Source organism: Ascidiella aspersa, chromosome 5 (assembly GCF_963924565.1).
Source record: "Ascidiella aspersa chromosome 5, kaAscAspe10.2, whole genome shotgun sequence".
Taxonomy (NCBI): Eukaryota; Metazoa; Chordata; class Ascidiacea; order Phlebobranchia; family Ascidiidae; genus Ascidiella; species Ascidiella aspersa.
In genome coordinates this window covers 22,219,829-22,241,662 of record NC_139451.1, presented here as the reverse complement: position 1 = coordinate 22,241,662, position 21,834 = coordinate 22,219,829, and the positions used below count along the sequence as shown (strand labels likewise).

General features: G+C 34.7%; 1 protein-coding gene across 1 annotated transcript in view; it reads right to left on the bottom strand.

Moving 5' to 3' along the window:
- LOC146145419 (CLIP-associating protein 1-like) overlaps nucleotides 1-21,834 on the bottom strand; it is a 39,733-nt gene that overhangs the window by 13,127 nt on the left and 4,772 nt on the right. Inside the window, exons 6-32 of the mRNA XM_083390557.1 lie at nucleotides 21,532-21,629; nucleotides 20,851-20,921; nucleotides 20,199-20,216; nucleotides 19,309-19,461; nucleotides 18,368-18,448; nucleotides 17,742-17,893; nucleotides 17,234-17,379; nucleotides 16,427-16,562; nucleotides 15,813-15,943; nucleotides 14,499-14,576; nucleotides 14,148-14,236; nucleotides 13,680-13,737; nucleotides 13,535-13,596; nucleotides 13,141-13,269; nucleotides 11,461-11,565; nucleotides 10,259-10,768; nucleotides 9,711-9,737; nucleotides 8,464-8,589; nucleotides 6,899-7,105; nucleotides 5,492-5,584; nucleotides 3,998-4,092; nucleotides 3,370-3,479; nucleotides 2,667-2,804; nucleotides 2,202-2,265; nucleotides 2,087-2,098; nucleotides 1,182-1,345; nucleotides 362-440 (exon numbers count right to left, since the gene is read on the bottom strand). Of these exons, the coding sequence (XP_083246683.1) occupies nucleotides 362-440; nucleotides 1,182-1,345; nucleotides 2,087-2,098; nucleotides 2,202-2,265; nucleotides 2,667-2,804; nucleotides 3,370-3,479; nucleotides 3,998-4,092; nucleotides 5,492-5,584; nucleotides 6,899-7,105; nucleotides 8,464-8,589; nucleotides 9,711-9,737; nucleotides 10,259-10,768; nucleotides 11,461-11,565; nucleotides 13,141-13,269; nucleotides 13,535-13,596; nucleotides 13,680-13,737; nucleotides 14,148-14,236; nucleotides 14,499-14,576; nucleotides 15,813-15,943; nucleotides 16,427-16,562; nucleotides 17,234-17,379; nucleotides 17,742-17,893; nucleotides 18,368-18,448; nucleotides 19,309-19,461; nucleotides 20,199-20,216; nucleotides 20,851-20,921; nucleotides 21,532-21,629 (3,132 nt within the window). The remainder of the gene's footprint in view (nucleotides 1-361; nucleotides 441-1,181; nucleotides 1,346-2,086; nucleotides 2,099-2,201; nucleotides 2,266-2,666; nucleotides 2,805-3,369; nucleotides 3,480-3,997; nucleotides 4,093-5,491; nucleotides 5,585-6,898; nucleotides 7,106-8,463; nucleotides 8,590-9,710; nucleotides 9,738-10,258; nucleotides 10,769-11,460; nucleotides 11,566-13,140; nucleotides 13,270-13,534; nucleotides 13,597-13,679; nucleotides 13,738-14,147; nucleotides 14,237-14,498; nucleotides 14,577-15,812; nucleotides 15,944-16,426; nucleotides 16,563-17,233; nucleotides 17,380-17,741; nucleotides 17,894-18,367; nucleotides 18,449-19,308; nucleotides 19,462-20,198; nucleotides 20,217-20,850; nucleotides 20,922-21,531; nucleotides 21,630-21,834) is intronic.

Here is a 21,834-nt window from a genome sequence, read left to right as displayed (position 1 = left end):
CAATGTTTTGTACCAGGACGTAAAAATATTGGAGTTGGGATTCCAATACTAGTTTTCTTAAAAAACATATCGCTTAATTAATTCAATCAATCAACTACGAGCGTTTCGGAAAGCTGTCAAAACTTTGGTGGTTTATCTTACTGAGTACAACACCTCTTTTTCAACGTATGCATGCGATTGGTGTAAGTTGAACAGCAAATTAACAACACTTTAATGCCTAAGTTTTTAGTTAGATTCCTGTAACTTTAACATGGAACAAAATTTTCACTCATATGTTCGGTAACTTTATAAAAGTGATTAAAAAAATTATGTCGCGTTTGCTGCAGAAAACAATACCAACTTAAAACTGGCACCGACATACCTTTAAACTTGGCTTCTGCGTTTGGTCGACGATGTAACGCGAAAGGATGTTGAACTGCAAAAGGCTGGGGAACGATTCCCTGAAAACATTTTAAAAGCAAATGAAAAATGCGTCGAACGAGTCAACATTTATAAATCTTAAAACAACAAATATAAAATGCGCCAAGTATGGTTTGATATCAATATAAAAAAAACAGTGGTCTTACTGTTGAAAAATCCTAGGCCTTACAACAGCCTCATCCTCACAAGGTATTAAAAACCTATAATGTTGTCAAGAATTTGTTGAAAAAAATTGCATTATTACCAAAATAACTACACCGAGTCCTTTAGGATAATAAATTTAAGTTAGGCACAAAGTTGAAAGCAATCAAATAGTGTTACTTTTCCAATCTGCAGGCATCACTGACACAAAATGCTTTAAAATTAAAGTATAATTTCGACGGAGGAACCAAAAAAATAAACATATGACCACAAACTTAAACATGAACAGGGTTCACTTAATCAAATCTCGACAAAACAACTTTAATTCACGAAAACTTGGGTCAGGCACACTTATGTCCATCCGGAACCCAAAACCGCCTAGCGAAAAAACAACATGGTTCCCAGAAACTTTTGCAAAAATTAAAAAACTATGAATTTTTAAAGAAAAATTAAAGAATATAAATTCCGTCGTTAAAAAAAAGGTTAAATATTTGGTTTTACAACGGCACTTTCAAAAGACAGAACTTAAACCGCACATTAACCCAATTCGCAAAATATTGACTTTTCAGGGTGGATGCGCAACTCTATTTCCAACCAATCAAAAACAACGACCGTAATACCTCGTGATTTGTAGAGCTTTCAAGACCTTGGACTGAACGGAGCCGAGCAAGTCGGCGCCCATCTTTTTGAGCAGCTGGGTGAGAAGGACGTACAACCAGTCGTGAACGCTGTCCTTGTAGTTGGTCACAAAGTCGGGGAGAATTTCCAGGAACATACTGAAGACCTGGTCGTTGTAGCAATCGGAAAGCGGTTAAAGGATGGTAATTAATTTAGCTCAGGAAGGAAACGCTAGGTTTTAAAGCGTGTTAATCAACTTATGACTGTTTTTCTGCTTTAAATTACTATCTTTCGTGCTTGCGTTTTTAACTACTAACATGACACGGGTTTCGTGCAAGCCAACAAATTAAAAAAAAAAGATACTCTGTGAACAGAAACTTTTAGATAACATCTAAATAGTGCATACTTGAAACATGCATTTTTGGCACATTAGGTTTGTTTTTGTTTTACAAATGCGTTACAATTAGTATAATTTTTGAGATGGAGTTAATATAATGAAGTATACCCGTAATTTGTTAGTTGTTATGGCTAACATGAAATGTCTTGTTTGCAAAGGTTTCCATATTTACAAATTGACGAAAAAAACATGTCCATCTGTTGTTTTACATTTACGCGATATAAATGGATGCACACAAAATTTGACTAAAAAAACATGGCAAAGCACTCAGAAAACTTATAAGCAAAACACGTTGCCTGATACACATGCATTTGATGTTACGTTCTCTTTAAAGAATGGGGAGTGACAATATGATAGCCTGTCAAGATTATAGAAATATATCGCTTTTGAAATCCAAATAGTAAATGAGTTTTGAGTATTCAAACGAGGTGCATTCTACACACTTGTATATAGCTATAACCTAATGACTGCGACAACAGACAACAAACAAAGCACAGACAAAGAAATTACCCGTTTTGTTCCCTGTGAGCAAAGAAAGAAAATAAAGTTGGGTTTGTCAAAGCAAATAAATTTTTAGAAAATAAAATACGGACGACTAGGCGACAACAATAGGAAAAAATCTTACCTTTCCGTTGGGGTCCGCGAACATTCGATTGAAAATCTCAATGATTTTTTTAAGCTGCAACCGACTGTAAAAAGAGTGGCGCTAAAATATTTGTTTTACTTAAAATATTTACATATACTAGGTCTTTGCCACAACATATTAAAAAACGTTTTAAAACCTTTTTTTGTAAATAAATAACGATTGGCCACACATTAATACAGAAAAAAAAAAAAAAAAAAAAACGGTCCCCAAGTCTGCACAGCTCTACACATATGTGCCATATAGAAATGTAGAAATACACGTTGGGTAAAAATAACAAAAAAAAGCATTTGTAGCATTGAACCAACGATAAAAGGAATACGCATTCCAATGGCCAAACCTACATATTCCAAAAGCCGACTTAATCTACCCCGGGAAGTCCCACTTCATAGACAAACCGTAAGTGGTACAGTAGTTTTGATTGTACAAGCAAGTTAAGTGACAAACCTGAAGTCCCTCTGCTTGGTGATGAGAACGTGAAGGCTGAGCAGGCCCTCCTTGCGTTCGGTCCACAGCCCGCTCTGGCAAAGCTGCAGGATCTCGGCGATGTCCTCGGTGTGCGGAGTGTGACGTTTGAGGCCGTTTCTACGACGGCGAAAGTTAAGTAAGTTAAACGAGCAACGTTGGGGGCGATTTTTTGGCTTTGTTGAGGATAGTATAGCGGGATTACTCACCTTATTTTAGTTACAGGTTACAGCGACATTTATCGCTTTAAGTTCAAAAAGTTGTAAGACAGTTTATCATAAAAAACGGGACTCTTTGTACCAGCGTTGTTACTTGTGTGGTTGATAAATTCATTTGCTATTTTGGTAAAATTTAAATCCAATTTTTTTTAAAGGTCACAACACTTTAAAGTTAAACCGTTCAGGCGGTGGATGGCACAAAATGATTTATTCCAGCTTTGGAGTGGCGAATGCGAAACAACCTTCAGAAATCACTAAGGGTTAGAAATGGCATGGAAAATGACTTGTCTAATTTTTAGGTAGTTTGATTTTAAGAAGTTTGTCGGTCACTGTTGGTCCCTTTGCCAGTCGTTTTGTTTATTAAAAACGAAAAAGCGGCACATGACACCTAGTGTCGAAAATATAGTTTAACTGATTTCTACTTTTGGTATTTTTAACTAACAACCTATTTTACTACTCGAAATCACCTTGATGAGTAGGAAGACCTGTCGCTGCAGACGCTCGAAGTATCCGACATGTCGTCGTCGTTGTCAGACATCGCATAACCGTCGCCCGCGCCCTTGCGAACTTGTCGCCTCTGCAAAAGCAAGCAAGTTGAAAGTATGTTACCAACAAATAAATTATACTAAAAATAAGTTCTTCTGGTATATATTTGTTTGTCCAACATTTCGGCTAACTATTCAGAAAGCCTTCATTAGAGAATGACACATAGAACATATTTTTAGTATACTATGCCTGGTATCAACAGCATATTTATTTAAATAAATTATCATACTGTTCACAATTACTAAGAATTATTTGAAACGTCCATAAAGTGCTCCCTATTGTTGTATTGCTTCGAAATCTGTCATTATGCTCTAAAATTTCGCATTTATATTTGTTTATACGTACTCAAATTTAATTTTGATAATATGTCACAAACTAACGACTTTGTAGAAAAGAGTATTTTATCATTTAAAAAAATAGCAATTATTCAAAAGCATCAATGATAAGTCAGAACCAAAACGTTTGGTAACTTTAAATTACTAGCATTTTCGGAATTTGAATGACCCCAAATTTTAATAAAAAAAACTTATAAAATGACAAAGTTCATACCAGCGCGTCACTCAATGCCATTTCACCCTCTCTTCCCTTTGGCAGCACTCGCATAGGTGGGATTCCGTGATTTGAAATACTGGAAGCGCTTCGGCCTGTTGTTCGTGTAAGAAGAACAATATAAAGGTAATATTACACTGCTACACGAATAATCCTTACAGTAACTATGGATTTCAGAAATTTTGAACCATTTTATCAGAAACACGAATTTGGCCTTTTCTAGTTTAAAACAGATATTTTCTTTCATGTTCCATTAAGTAAACACGTTAGGAAATTCCATTTAACATTTAAAGGATTAAACAAATATATTTGATTTACAAATTGGAAAACCAAGATGAGAGGCTTAAATATACACATTAAATGTAGCCATGCATAATTTTAAAGTGAAGTAATTAAATGACAGACGACACAACATAAAAGAGACAAATGAGATTAGTAAAATTAGCCACACTTCACACATTTCTTCACAAGCAAAATTTTTTTAGGACTTTCAAATGATTTAAACCAAAATAAATATTATTTAGATGATGCACACACATGACCTGTTAGTGCCAAATAAGTAATAAATACATTTTATAACAAACCAATAGATTGAAACCAACCAACAAATGGTATGGTTTTACCGTACTGCTTGTACAGCGTGAACAACATGCACAGTAACAAAAAACTTGGTATATACAATACAAACAATAAAAAAAACCTGCAATAATAACATGATAACATCAACAGCATCAGGTTAGGAAGAGCATTCGTGTAATTAGGTCAACATTCTGGTCACAAGCGTCCCCTAACTAATTCATACACATTCGTAACACGCAAGAGCATTCAGCAGATTTTACTACTGCAAAGCAAATTTAGTAACAAGCTGTTAATTGACCACGTAAACGGGTATATTCAGCTTCCCAAGGTGGCGCATATGCATTATGCAACCGTTGCGTGAATGAAATGCAATGCTGAGCACAAGGCAGCAGACTAGGACAACTAGATTTATTTTAGCTTTTAAAATTAGATTAGAATTAAAATTAGAGCATTTTAGTTTTTCTAAATTGGATTAGAATTAGAATTACCGAATTTCTAAAAATCAGAACATCAAACTTCAACTAGAATCACATTTAATTATTTACAACCAATTTAATTTATTTGCAATAAATTCTCATAAGAACGTGAATGGTAAATATGTGTGTGCTTATTTTTATGCTTTTTATACTGTAATATTTCATACAAGTCGTTCCAACCAAAAAATTATAATTGAAATTCTGTGTTTGAACTGAGAGACTAAAAATGCCGTTGGACAAACTAGGATTTTTTGTAAAATCCGAATTAGATTAGAAATAGAATTACAGCACTTACGCAGTTCACAAATTAGATTAAGAATTAGCCCCATTTTGCTCTAATTCAATGAATTAGAAAACTAGAATTATTTAGTTGTCCAAGTCTGCAAGGCAGTCAGCCGTTCGAGAGAAGTTACGCGTTGCCATTCGACGACATACAAACCTGGGCTCGAGTCGCGGCTGCTAACTTGTGACGACGAAATACGGCTCCGTGTACGCGAAATCGGCTCGGTACGCGGAATGCGCGACGGCGGAACTACACAAAAACAATACGGTTTTGGGAAAAAGGCGCCTGGTGCGGTAAATGCTCGCAGATAGACGCAATTAGGCATGTTTTGGCGAAGCAAGACATGACTTTCCAGTAACCACAACCAGCATATCAACGACCACCCGCCAAACAAGCAAAATGCATAGAAATTGAGAGCAACAATTTCCAATTGTAAGATCCAAACTTTGGCAAAGTGACTCCGGAACACAAAAAGAACATTGTAGTTTCGTGTTCCCCAGGATATGCGAAACTCATGCTGTTCATAGCGGCAAAAATATTGTTATGGAAATGCAGGTTAAATTTAAATATGTCAATGACAAACACGCAAACTTTGTTTAATGAGTAGATTACGGAAACGTTGTGAAAATTGAGAGCAGAAAAAGCCAGGCTTTGCCATAATCGAACGAATGCTAAGAGTTGGTTAGTAAAGCTGCATAGTTAAGCACAGGTCCGCTACATATCTGCCCAAATCGCGACTTCTACAGCCTAAAAACCTACAGAAATCTAGATGTAACAGGCGACAAACCCTATCAAAAGCAGTTTGGTGCAGTTTGTTAGGCTGTCTAAATGGGTCTTTTAGGTGAGGGTTGGATTCAGGCTAAAACTACGATACTGTTGAGCCGATACCTCGCTTCAGAGTTTCTCGGTAATGGCCCAGCGAGGCAGCCTGCACATGGCACTGAAGACGAAGGCAGATCTCGTTTAAGAAATTGTTGCTGTTCGAAGAGGTCGGTGAAAGATCGCTCGACGAACTGGAGGACAAGCTGCGTCGCCTCGGCGTAGCGCAGTCAGGGTAGGTGGCAGATGAGTGGTGTTTGCTGCCGTTTTTACCCCGTGGAGTGGTCGGCAAAGACAAACGCCTTTCGAGTGGGCGAGTGGGCGAAGGCGTGGCAGCTAGGGTATCAGAGTTAGGAATTTGTTTGTCTCTGTCCCCTGAATGGCGGTTGACCATGAAAATAAAACACAACCGATGGAACAGTTCTGGTCTCGCGACCCTTAACAGACACAGCTTTGACTTAACTGGGAGTGACAATACTGCTCATTACATAAAAGCAAATTAAAAATGGCCGAAATTATAGCGAAAAACAAAACTTAAACGCATGCAGCTGACTTTCTCATTTCAATCTTTTTCAGTTTTTTGGGAGGAAGCAGCGCACAAGATGGGCGGAGACAAAGTGACGAGTGGGTGACATGCAAATTACAAACATGCACACAGACTTGGAACCGGGTCCTTTTTGAAACCAAAGAGTTAAAGTCACCTCGAGCTAGCAACAGCAAAGCGCGGCGAGCGCCAAAACTAACCTCGATAGCGATGCGGACTGGAACTTCTCGAGCCGCCGCGGCTTCCAGTCGGTGACGTGGCACGCGAGCCGACCCTTGACCCCGCCCGTGACCCCTGTCGCGAGTTCGACACAGGGATCCGCGAGCGGCGCTGTTGCGTGGGCGAAGACGGCGGGGTACGGGTGGAATGGGCAGCCCCAGCGGACCCATAAAATACAGAGTCAAATTCTGGGGATGGTTTAGAAATAAAATAGTTTTTCTTTGTCCCTGTTGTATTGACCAGGTTTTGGAATATACTTCACTGTGTATGGAAACATTTTTTTTTTCAATAGAAATCTGTGTAATAGTAACTACGCACCTTTTAGAACGCTATGGATAAAATAAAGAGTCAAATTCTGGGGGTGGTTTATTATTAAGTTTTTCTTTGTCCTTGTTGTTGTATTTAAAACTAGGTTTTGGAGTATACTTCACCAAGCACAGATTTTTTTTAATACAAATTTGTGTACTAGTAACGACCCACCATTTATAACACTATGGATAAAATACAGACTCAAATTCTGGGGATGGTTTAGAAATAAAATGTTTTTCTTTGTCCTTGTTGTTGTATTTAAAACTAGGTACCAATAACGACGCACTGGATCACGTTTAGTACACGATGGCATCTTTAGCACTGCAAAATACTGAAACCTTGGGACGCTTTTTAAACTACGATGTCTTTCACTATATTTAATTAATGTTTTTTTATTTCAAATGTTGTAATTGGATACACTTATCTAGGTTACATCATGATGCAAATTAAACATAAAAGCACATCAAACTTTATACCATTGTGATACAATCACAACAAAATGTAAATTCAAGTTTTATTTTAAGTTTTTATCAGTTATTGTATACCTGCTTACATTTAACTGTCTGTAAAATAATCTAAGAATGCTTCCTTGATTTTATAAATATATATATTGTGGTAGAATATTGTGATTTTTTTATAGTTTTACAGTGGTCGTGCAACTAACACCACATAGAGCAGGCATTTAACTGTTTTATTACCAGCTTTACTACAGCAAATCAATATAGTCAATATTCATCTAAACTAAATGCAGTTATGATTGATTGTTTCTATGCAAGATAATATAATGCATATCACTAAAATCAAAATTGATTTTAAACAGAATTCACTACAAATTTGTATTAAAAAAAACAGATTTTTTGTTAAAGACACTGAATCAAACTAGAACCGGTTCTATCCATGTTAATAAAATAAATTTAACCAAAATCGGCATAAGGTACATATCCACAAGAAACATAAAATGTTAACAGAAGATAAAACTGAGTTAACAGTTAAAATCTTCAACTTGAGCTTATAGTAATTTGTTATCGCATTTCTAAGTATCACCAAGACTGATATTGCAGCCACACCAAACACTCAACACTAAGTTTAATTCACACACACAAAAGACAAACCAAAACAAATAGGAAAATTAATAAAAACAATTTAATTCTCTTCCCAGAGATCCAACAGCATAACATGTTAAAACCCAAACCCCACAAAGCACAGCTTTCATTTTATTAGAAACTTTATCACTGACCTCTAGGTGGGCTCTGGTCACGATTCGATCCATAGGAGGGAATGCGACCCTTTGTATTGCGATTTGGAGTTTGCGTCAATCCGTAAGTCCTTCTCTGCGAATTCGGCGAGTTTGACCGACTGCCAGCTGTGTAAAATAAGACAAAAATTCAAAACCATGCCGGCCACATTTTAGACAAATGTGCATCATAAAGTGAAAATGGTCTTGCTAAAAACATGCAATTTAGTTACTTGCGGCAGATTATTTAATTACTAATATAGTAAAGTCAATATTGTCAATTCACTGCCAAAAACAAGTAGAAAGTTAAATGTAGTTAGTATTCATTGGAGCATTGTGCAAGGTTAGTTTAAACAAATTAAAAAAAATATATTTTATTAAATGTATTTCCTAAAAGAAATTCCATAGCCAAGTGCTTTCCCAAATACACTTTTTGTATATGTAACCTACACATTTTTAGGTCACATACGTAAAATATATTTTCACAATAATGCATTTATATAGGACAGCCTTTCCTTTAAAAAAAATTGGGGACATAAAGTAGTTTAGATTATGCCATGGCAATAAAGTTGAAGAGTTGTATAAACACCTTTGAAAAGGATGTATTGTCCCATGGTACCTTACAAAACATACTGCCATTGTCCAGCATAGCTGTGGTTTTGTTATCCTGACAGGTTAGGAAGCCACAATGATAACAATGCCAATGTAATTATTTACGTTAAGGGCTGGTTGGAAGTTCACCATTATGTTAGTATCAGAGCAAATACACAAAGTTATGGTTGTCGTTTGAGCAATAGCCTTTTGCTTAAATAGTTTTCACTGGTTGGTAATTTAATTTGACAAAACAAATCAACACTGGTGTTGCTTAAATATAAATTCCACATTTAATGTACGACACTAAAACAGTGAACCCAAACAAATCCAAAGGCATCACTGAACACTAAGTACTACCACAAATATTTATAATTTATACTTTACTTAAAACCATTTTACTGCAGCAGAATCTATATTTACTGTTCAGTTGTTATTCTTTAAAGTAATTTGCATTATTTAGAGAGAAAATTAAATATTGAGTTTGGTAGGCAATGTTCTTTTATACTTAAGCATGCAAACCCATTCACTGTGTGCAGAGCAGCAATAGTAAACCATGTGTTATAGAAAGCGTATACGGCACATATTGGACAGATCCTGTGTAAAAGGCACAGAGACACAAGTGCATTCAAAGACAGTGGTGCAACACCATATCTTACCGTTAAATCTTGTTGCTGACAGCGACCCTGCGATGAAATGAATGTGGAGCAAAATAATGAACAAAGTAAATAAGCATAGAACTGCCCAGAACAGATTATAACTATTTCAGTCTAGAAGTTTCCATGTGTAATGCCAACTAGGAAAATGTGATATTAGGGATGACATGAGGCATTATTGGCAATATGGATGAAACAGGTATCAGGTATAGACATACATACAAAAGCAAACTAAAACTTTTATGATATTCATTTCCATGTAAGTGGAATGAACTATGGCAAAATGAATTAATTCAGGACCATAAAGGAAGCTTATAAGATAACCTATAAATAGTATGTAAATTTGAATGGTATTGTGATGTGAATCTTTCAAGTAAAGTGATGGATATGAATAGATGTAATACACCTGGAAGGAATAGTGTTTAATTAGGAAATTCTTTTTGAAAGGCTCATGTTTTTAACATGTCAAGGAGAAAATGAGTAGATATGAGAAACAAGCACAATTAAGTATAGTAGTAAGATATCAAGAAAGATAGATGACGTTTGCCTACTTTGTGGTCGCCTGGGCAAGGTAAAGAAATCGCTTGATGAACTTGACATTGGAGCTTGATCATACATTAACCTTCTTTTGGCTCTCGGCAAAGAGTTGGTAGAATAGCCGCTTGCAACAAGATTCAACAAAGGATTTGCAGGTTTAACGTCAAAGTTGCTGTCATCATAGTAGGCCGAGCGAAGGGCGGCACCGGTGTCATCATAGAGTGGAAGCAAATCCGTGTCACTTCGATACATACAGTTGGCTTGCAAGTAAACATCACTAGGGTCTTGATAACTCGAGTCGCTTGCAATTAAAGCACGAAGTTGGGAATCAAGCCATTCTGCATTTACTGGTGCATTGTTAGAATTGGAAGATTTTAGCTCTCCTCGTGAGCAAGAAGGAAGATTTAAAGGGGTGGATCGTTTTGGAGGAAGGATTTTCTTGCCTCTTCTCGGAAGAGAGGAGTAGTTTGGCGTAGGAGGAAGAGAACGGACAGGAGAGGGATTTTCAGATAAGGATTTTTTGCCTGAAAGATATTGAAGTAGGTAGGGGAGCATATGTATTAAGCAGAAGGCAATTAAAACACCAATAAAAGAATAATAAATTGATTTAACATTGCATCTAAATCAAGGTTGGGCAACCTTTTTTTAGTCGTGGTCCAAAACTAAACTAAAAAAAGTCTTGGCGGGTTAAATGTTAACTGTGTAGACTTTACGCATCTTATTATAACAGCAACGACAGTTAATCAGCGATAAAACTAGGGTATTTTTAAATTTACAGAGGAACAAGATAAACGCCAAGCGCAAAAAATATTTGCATTTTGTAGTTAAAATAGCCAAATAATATGAAGAATGGCATTGTATCCAGTATATTAAATAGGTTGTGGCCTGTGGGCCAAATGATTTGCGTTGGCATTCCGGATCTGGCCCGCATGTTGTGAGTTGCCCATCCCTGATCTAAAATAACTAAAATTCTAAGCAAAGAACTGTCTGTAAACAATATACAATGTATTGAAAAAAAATTTAGTGAAGAGAAAATTGATTATGTTGTGAGAGCAAAAGGCAATTAACACACCAATAAAATATTAATAAATTTATTTAATTCTGCATGTGATATAACCAAAACTCTAAGCAAAGAACTATGTCTGTAAAAAATATTGCATAACAACTTAGTAACGAAATGCATTGGAAAAAGTTTGGCAAAGAAAAAATTGCTTACGTTGTGAGATGGCTGGTCTGTCAGCTTGACGCCCTCGGTCAGTTGAAGTTTTGTTTGGCGGAAAGTTTGTGGAAAGTCGAGGATTGACTGTTCGACCGACGCGACCTGAAAAGTAGCAAAGGTTTTAGCACAAGTCTACGTAACCACACTTGTGATGATATGTAACACTGAAAAACATGCTAGCAAACATGATCCACATAAATGATTTGTAAAAAGTCTTCTAATAAGATTCTTCATTTTTACTGCAAAAGCCACATCAAACAAATACATTTATTTTTAGAATTATATCTAATCGTTCCATAAAAAAAATATTTTGGGGGGGGGTTAGACTGTTGTCTTCAAACTGATATAAATAAGAAAAGGCTTGAAATTAACTGATCTTTAATGTTAAAGACAAAGACAGCTAGTTTTTACAAAATCGCCCTTTAACAGAAAAGGGTCTCTAGCAAGTGCAAAACAGCACTTTTAAGGGTGTAAAATTAAACTTTTTTGTTTTGTTTCTGTCGTGCTTAATTACAACACAAAACATATATTAAAACAGATAGAAGCATGGGCAGCAATAAAAAAACAATGCTTTCTAGTGCTTTCATCAACTACTAGCAGTTTTGAGATCTGCAATTGACAATATAAACTTGACATTCATAGCACAACAGCTTCGGTTTAAGGAGCTACAACAAAGTTACAGACAGCAACATACCAGTGAATCTACGTCTATATGAGGATCCCACTCCAACAAAAATTAAACACCAGGGTAAGTAAAACAGAAAATTACAAAAGCAAACATTTTAATTTGAGTTCTAAATGAGGTTTTGAATAATAATATAAATTAATTACGATAAATTTTTTTCTAAATTTGGACAAAACCTATTTCTCAACAAAGCTAATCCAATTTCCTACATTCAAATTTTCAATTTTAATTATTTTTAAAAGTATGCAGTCACATTTAAAGAAGTTTTTGATTAATAACAAAACTAAAATTAAGACTTTTTTTTTTAATTCAGAACAAAACTTATTTCTCAACAAAGCTATTCAAATTTCCTAAATTCAAGTTTTCGAAATTAATTATTTTTAAAAGTATGCAGTCACATTCAAAGCTTACCAACGTCAGAATCAGAAAGGTAGCCCCCTGGGTCACTAGCAGGTTTTCTGGGCAGCGATATTGTTTTTTGCAAGGATGGCAACATGCCACGGTAAGTGAATGGTTTACTTACTGGCAAGACATTTATGCCGGGTTCAGAGCCATGGGACACTGGTGTCCGGGAAAGCGTGATTAAACAATATTCGGTTATTGCATTTTTTTCAAATATGTAACAAATATGTTATTTATCAACATAACACCTTTTTAGGGCATTCAGATTTTTCTTTTGATAACACTTTAGAAATAGAACAAAATAGCATTTTTACTGTAAGAAATTTAACTGCAAGCATGACAAAGAAACAACTGCGTCTTGCATGGGTACAAAATTGGTAAAGTTGGCTTGTATCTTGCAATTAAGGTAGAGAACTTAAAATCCTAAGAAAAAATGATGCAGAGTAAGAAGAATGATGCAGTGTATTGCTTAAGCTTCAAAGAGTGATTAGTTGACAAAATCATTTAAATCTCTACCCATACATAATATTCACAAGATAAGATGTCAACCTTAATACTCTAATTGTCACGCCAATTTACACTCAACTCACCCATGGTTGAAGTCCTAATGTTGGCCTTCATTTTTGAACGCTGTGCTGCTTTTGGGTCGATATCCGAGCGAGAACGGAAAAATCCACCATTGGCCTTGCCGGATGGTCTTAATCCAGCACTAGGTGGAGCTAGTTAAAAAAATTAACAGTTGAATATGAAAAGCAACTTAAAAACGTAAGTATGTTGCTGTTTTGTTAATAATACATGAATAATAATAAAGAAAAATGTATTACAAACTTATGTAAGCTGTGTGTATAGGTTTACCATTTAAAAAAAGCTGTATTCTGTGTGTAATAGCTGAAACTAATAAAATGCAAAAAAAAAATATTTATTAAAAAATATTAACTAAGTGCACATAAAAAGGGAGTTTTTAAGCAAACATCACTATAATACCTCTGTTGACAATGCGGCGCGCTGCAGCCCCTGTTGTGGTTTGATGACTGAGTCGAGATTTTCTGCGTAAAAAGAACACACAGGTGTAAATGCAAATTAGATAATGCTATAGAAGATATTTATATCAATTTCAAGTAGAACTTACTTCGCCACGCCATCAGGTTTTGTGAAGCTTCCTAGTGAATCAGAGACAGACAAACCACCTGAAGAAAAGTTATATTAAGAAATTCATTTTTTAATAAATTTAGATTATTTATTGCGTGTAGTAGGTTACTTAAATTTACAAGAATGTATCGCCAATTTATTGTAAGAATTTTTTTGGCAAATTTTATTAGCAATTGGTACCTTCATAAATCAGTCTTTAAACCATTGCTTCGAAAACATAGTAAAAGGGTGTTTTATAAAATAAATTTTGACAAACCTAAATGTGCAAAAAATAAAATCTGATCACTAATAAAATCTGGGTACCTGATCATAGGTACAAATCCTGCTACACACAAAATGAAAATGTTGACATATTTAATAATATTAGTTTGAATTATCAGCCTAGAATGTAAAGAAATGTAAAAATGATCAAACTTGTGTCTTGGTTGATTAGTGAATTTACACTAACCTTTCATCAATTTCTGCTGACTCGGGTTGAGGTCGGCAAAGAGTTTATCTGCCTCGACAGGAAAATGTTTTTGCAGGCCGAGCCATGCTCTGAATTAAAACAGAACATTAAAAACATGCATCAAATTATCTTATTTTACCATTTAACCAGGTTTACTACTAATCCATGATTTAAATGTCTAAAGGTAAGTTTTAAGATATGAAAATTAACATAGGTTTACAACTTTTTTAACTACTACAGCCTGATTTGAATGTCTAAAGGTAGTTTTTCAATTTAATGGTTGACAATGCTTAACCAAAACTGATGTTTCACAAAATAATAAAAAGAATAAATAGGTTTAAAAAAGCTTACTTTCTTCCTTCCTCTCTTGCCTCAGCGTGAGCGTCGTTTATTCCTTTAAAAACAGCGTCCTTCAGTGAGGCCAAGTGCCTGCCAGGAAAAAGACGTATCAGCAACTGCTCAAAGCCCTCGCCCCCACTTTCGCTGGGAAGAATAGATGCCACAGCGATAGGCATGCTCAACCATAATAAGCTGTCACTGGCTCATTCCTCAAAGATATATATTATTGCCAACAGTCCATTCTATGCTAAGTCTACAGATCTAGGACCTTTAAACTTTGTGTCCTTTCTCAGTGCAGAAAGGTTTGGCCAGAGCGAAACGCCACACATTACTATCCTTTCACAGTTTTGTCAGCTAAAACAAACGCACAATGAAAGTGAGATTGATACGCGGCCAGGCTTTTGTTGACGCCTGTTTGCTACACAATGCCCATTATGCCCTCACAGTGTTGTCATTGTTGGCCTTTAAAGGATTCGGTGGTGATAATCTTACAGCGGGTGAAATGTCAAAAATGCTACAGAAGTGGAGGGCATTGCCACAATGAGATGTCCGCATTGTAACATACTCTGGTTGTAAGGGTTGGTTACACCACAAAACCTTGTAAATGTCATTATATAAACTGACAATTAAACGTTAATGCTGCAGCTGTGAAGAAAGACAAATACATTTTTTTACCTAACTTAATACCACACAATTAACAGAAATTTGCTAAAACTGCAGGTATTACTAAATACATTGAAAATTAAACGAGAATGCTGCGACTGTGAAGAAAGACAAATATATCCACTTTTTACTTAACTGAATGGCACACAATTAACAGAAATTTGCTAAAACTGCAGGTATTTACTAAATACATTCAGTGAAGGTTTGCCTTAGCGTGCATGAGATTTCTAACTGTGCACATTTTTACCCAACTTTTTACATAATGCCGTATGTCCAGCCTCCACAATGGCTTTCTAGCTTGTGGTCAACCAAATTGTCAAGAGTTGTGATTGTGTCAGGAACACATGGCATTTTTCAGGTCAGATCACAACAAACTAAGCAGGTGTAATCTCATAAGACTGTTTTTTTGTTTAGGACATCTACCACAGCCTAAGGCAAGACAAAAACTCAAGTCTTAGTAAAAAGCAGCAGAACTATTAAAAAAGGATTTGCAAAATAGATGTTAAAATAGGAATTGATTGCTTTAACTTTGAAACAAGTACAAAGTGCAATGACCCTTTTAAGGTAATCTACAGAACTTATGCTGTAACATTTTAACCAATAAAACATTACAAAAAATGGAAAAAATGGTCACATCTTAATTAATTTATTTATTAAACTAACCTCTCCAAAAGTCCGGTTATCCAATGATCGAAGATAATGCCCAAAAATGACAGCGAGTATTTACGAATTACGTTGGTTTTGGAAGAGCAGTTACTCAGAACAACAGGGACAATGCGCTGACTGTGTGTGTGCTAACAACAAAAATATGAACAGTGAATGAATAAAATTTTATTTAGGAATTCAAATTATGAAATAAATTTTGCTTTGCATTATTTTTAAACCTGTATATTTGAAAATTCAATATTAATGTTAACTGTTCTTTATAGACATACCAAACTGCACTTCTATTGTTAAAATAGGTTTTAGGTTCAGTTGGCCTGCTCTACACTGCCACCTAGGAAGTGAAAAAAATCTATTTTAAACAATGTAAAAGACATATTTATAAATGATATGATTTTGCATTTAAAATTAGAAAGCGTTTTCCAATGCAAAGCCTTTAATAATAAAAGAAAATAGTAAAATGTACGACCTACATTTCATAGAACCAGTTGTGTATACAACGAAAATAATAGTATTTATGCATAGAAAGCGTTTTCCAGTGCTGAAAGCATTTAATAAGTGAAATTAATATTATTTTTGCACAATTAGTTTCTGTTTTTTATTTTGTAGCTCACCTGGAGAATAGTACGTATGGCGAGGATGCCAGATGTTGACATCACCTTGGCCGAGTTTGGAAGCAGGGAAAACAGTGTTGGCAATAAAAACTCAGCGCAATGATCAAACTGGTTTCGGAGGGTGGTGGAAAGCTGACTGAAATCGTATACATCAAAACAATCAAACTTAAAAGCTTTTCATCATTTAAACAAATTTACCCAAATAATTATTATTGCTGATACGTCCTGTAAACTGCAGCGCTGAGGCCATTTCTTAAAAGTATTGTCTATTTTTTAAAGAGTATTGTGTCTCAGGGTATCGTGTATTGTTTTCTAGTTACACTTATAATTTAGCCCGCAAATTCAGCTTACAACCATTTTTGGTCTCTCCTACAGATTGCTTGTGCAATGGAAATCAATATCTGGGGCAAATCAAAAGTGTGCTCTGTGGGTATTGATTAACATTCTCCACTGCTGAAATGCTTTTTGGATATATCAATAATATGTACAAGCTGTAAGGTCAGTCTGTCAATTATTTTAAAAATATGCCGAATGTCTAAGCTCTAAGCAATAGAGCAATGATTCTCAACCTTTTATGGCTAGCGGCACCCCTTCTAAATAATAAATAGATAACGGCACCTCTATAAGATTTTTCTGTAGGACTTGAAGTTATAACATGATTTATATCCTAATCTTACACAAAAAGTTGCGCGAGTTAAGCAAAAATCAGATTCTTAAAGATTGTCAACTATGTCGCGGCACCCTTGAGCATTAGAAATGGCACCCCAGGGTGCAGCGACACCCCCCAAAAAACTATACTAAACTTACCCTATGGTAACACAGGTCTCTCGTACTACTTGCGATCTGAGATCTTTTGCATTAAGCAGAAGTGCTGGCTCCATTTCACGAAGATATTGGTAAAACGAATCGTATTCAGTTCCGCCAGCAACAATAATAGCACGAAAAGTTTTTAACTGTAACAAATTAATCAATTTTAAAGCTGTTGGTTCTTATCACACCAGAAGTGCCAAATATTTTCTTAATGTTGTTTAGTATAACAAACTACTTTTAGTATGACTGAAATTTCAGATATTTTATGGACATTAAAGTTTGTGCAAACATGATTTGGACATACAACTATAAACTCTGACTAATTACTTAAAGCTGGCAATGGATTTGTTATAGAATACCTTTTGCTCTATTTTTAATGGCTATTTTACCAGCAAAATAAATCTTGTTTAAAATAAAAAAAAAAAAAAGTATTTTTATATCAGTAAGAATCAGTTTATGCGGTTTAAGTAGTACAGAAATAAAAATTTGTATTTCAGTTTCATACCGCTTTGGTTCTCTCCTCCCAGTCTTTGCGATCGTCCGACAAAATACAATGGACTTTTGCCAGCTGATCGTTGACATCCCTTGCCGAGAAAATGCGAACAGTTGGCAGGTTGGCTTCAAACTCTCGTACGTACGACTCTTCGTCAATTGCACCTTAATAGTAACAAGCTATGTGTTAGTAAAATGTGTGACAATATAACACAATCAAAATATTACAGAGAAATCGTAACTGTGATTTTAAAAGAAACATAATGTTTAAATTTGTGATGGAATTGACAGTGACTGTACCTGTTTTGTGAAGACAAGCAACAATTACATAGTTTTATATTTTATTGTCTGTCTCTCTGTTTTTATTGAACTGAACCACCTACGGCAATAATTATTATAGTCTTAAAGACGGACATAAAAAAAAAAAAAAGTTTATGACAAAAACACGGTCTGTGCTTGAATATATGTGTCACTGTGCAGATGCAAGATACCATGTTTTAAGGAGAAATGGTGGCAACTCTTTTTATGGCAGGTAAATCGGCAGTTTAGTTTTTTTCTACATCTAACAAATTTCAAAAACAAAGACAGATGTTTTCAAGGGTTTGCTTTCAAACAAGTCATGGAAAATATGAAATTTACCAGCATTAGATCTGCTTATCCGGGGTGCCGGCATTGAAGATGATGATTTCCTTGGTTGGGCTGAAGCCGATCTTGCAGGACCTGTCGTAAAATAAAACACTTTTACAGCTTGTTTTCTTAGCAAACCTATAAGTTTAAAACTACGGTAATCATTTCATTCATTCAGTCAAAGTTTATATCAACTTAATATCAAGGCACATAATATACAATAAATGCAAACCGAATATTTGAAAAAGAAGATATCTCCTCGCCCTAATGCACGTTAGTGACGACAATGACTTCGAATGGTAGCAAAACAGTATAGACTTTCTTGTCTCAGTCAAAATCAGTCACTATAGGTCCTATAGACAAGAAAGTCTATACTGTTTTATGTTCTATACTGTTTTAATATACAATAAAATTTTAAAAATTAAAAAAATTATTATATTAATCAAGAAAGGTGAAGCATATTTAAACATGTATTATAGTAAGCTGAAACACTTTAGGAAGTAAGGAATCTCCCGCAGACGATAAAACTAAAAGAAAGATTCTTGTTTGTCGCATCAGATGTATTTTAGTATTTTTTTTTTTGAGAAAATTGGCATGATCCAAAATTATCCACAAAGGTTTTCAATATCCAACCTAGAAACTAAATTTGAATAAAATTCATCATAAGTAAGTTCAGTCTAATTCACTAAAATTAAATGTTTTACAAAATCTGCTAATTCAACTTATAAATTATTATTACAGTTTTCTAGGGTTTTTGATAGGGTGTTTTAAATATATTTTTGGTTTTATTTTAGTTTTTATGATCTAAGAAGAACAACAACTAACACTGTTGGAACAGGTCCTTCAATAAAAAAACAAGGCTAATTACACCAGCCTAATTTCATTTTTTAGAAAAAAGAGTGATTTGATCTTTTCTTTCGAGTTTGTTTGTCTTAAGTAGCTTATTGGATTACCATCAGTGGATGTTGTGAACGATGGCGGCACAGCCGTTGAACCTCTGCTGTTGTTGCTATTGGCGACCATGCTGGTCAGTGGTGGTCTCATGAGACCCGCCGATGACATTGAATCAGCGGAGTCGAAACTCCCAGTCGAACTGGCAAGTGAGGCTGTAACAACACCAAATCAATGTAACACAAACCCTGGTATTGGTTCTAAACCAGGTTTGGTATCAAAGCGTTAGGGCATATTAAAAATGGGGGTAAGCTTGCCTGACAAATAAAATTAAACGATTTAAGGCAAAGATTAGGTTAGTTGTTGTCAAGTAAAGCTAAGTTTAAACTGGTCACTATGCAAAGAGTTTCACAGCAGTTCTATTAGGACACAATAACAGTAACATAATCTAAACAGCTTGGTGTGGTGGCATTTAGTTTAATACAAACAAAAAAAATTTAAATTTTAAAATATTAATGTTTACCAAAAAAACCTGTAAGTAATAGCGAATATTGTTAGAATAAAACAATTTAGCAAGGTTTACGTCCAGTTAATCTACAATTACCACATGTTAAAAGTAAAAGAGGCACACACATATTTGTTCAACAATAGTGATCTATCCCTTCTAAAGTTAGAAGTGTTACCAAATGTCTAGTGCTAACTTTATTTGTTAGTAGAGTTTAAACCTCTGTTGAAGAGATTTACTACACTGTTAATAATAATGTATAAGCAAAGCAATTGTGGACAAGGCCAATTAAAAGGATTTTAGTAAGTACAAACATATATACATTTAGACATATTAAATAAATTGAAAAATTAAATTGAACTAAATTCAGTAGGGTGTGGTGTGAAAATTGTTAGAGATAAGTGCAAAAATTATTAGGAGGTCTACATGCACAGCAAGCTACAACACCTGATCGTGGAGCAAAGCCTAGAAATAAACAATGGAAGTTTATATTTTATTTTTTTTTTTATTTTGCTACCACTATGTGCATAAGTACACAACAAGATGTCCAAAATTGTAAAATCTTTTTAATTTTTGACTTTTTTAAATCATATTATATGGACAAAAAACAATATAATTTAATACCTTCTTAGGTTGTTTGGTATTAAGGGTGGCCAAATATATTTTCGTAACAACTGCATAATATCGCAAGATGTATAAAAAAAAAGGTAAATTTACCTATAATAAAAATCTTTAAAAACATTTTGTTAAACTACTATAAATAAGCACGTGAACTTTCTGTCATATAGCAGTTTCAGTAAAGCAGTAAACCTCAATCATTAGATAAATTTTATGAGTTTGATTTAAAAAAAGTAAAACAAATCATTTTTAGTTGCGCTGTAAAAGCATTTGCAATAGATAATTACGGGGTTGAAAAAGTTAATGAGCGGCCCACACCCAGTTTTATGAACATGCATTACAGGGCAGCTGGCAAAGACCTGTGCAGCACTGCCCCTTGGTAGGCAAAATCAATGGATCAGCATCTGTCATTAAAGCTAATTAGGGCAATGCAATAATAAATGGCAAAAGGTGGTTTTGCTGGTAGTACAAATTGTCCTACCTGTGTCAGAGGCAGGAATCATATCCCCGGCTTGTAGACATTCGTCAAAGCGATCAAAAAGTGCATTTAATCTAAACAAGATGAAATATAAAAAAGTGTTTTTTCTAGGATTCTTTCAGTTAAAAAAATTACATTGGCTAAAATGTGGGTTGGTAACCAACAAGTGTTGATAAAACCAGCATTAAATATCTTTACGAAATGCTTCCCATCACAAGATACTAGCTGTGAATATATACCTAAATTACTGTGCCATTGTCCCAAGGGCCCTGCAGAATATCTTATTACTGTTGGCAAAAACATATGTTAGACTGTGATGAAAGCCGTCAACTGAAACGGTAAAATGCCATCTACAGGTAGTAATTTTCTTTTCAATGACCCGATGTTGAATAACCATTCAGAAAAATGAATATACAACAATATATTAATGAATAACCTATGAAATCTGTTTGCCTCTCAATAATTAATATTATATAAGTGTTCCTAATTTCCTTTTAGGTCTTTTATTAATTTGCCTCCTTATTTTAGATTTACCCACCGGTTTTTGTCAACATTGAAAGCAAAAATTTAATGATAAAACAAGGAATGGTTTCACGTTTATGGTTCAATAATAGCACTCTATTGATCTAAAATACAGGGCCTCACTTTACACAATATTTAGGAACCAAATACCCCTTTATGTACCTCTGTTGGGGTAAATTTTTTTTTGCAAGATCTTGTCTCACTTTCTCCCCAACATGACGATAGATTTCCACAATGGTTGACATTGCATTATCACGAACCTAAAAGAAAGAAATTGACAAATAACTATCATTTCAAATTGATATAAATATAAATTGATATATGTATATACATCTAATATATATTATTTTAGCAGAATGGCGATTAAGTATTTGTTTTATTTTTTCTACCTGAAATAACTCTGTGTATGTTAAATAGTTAGGTTCATAGTAAGACTTTTTGGTGTTTTGTTAAATTAGCAATTAA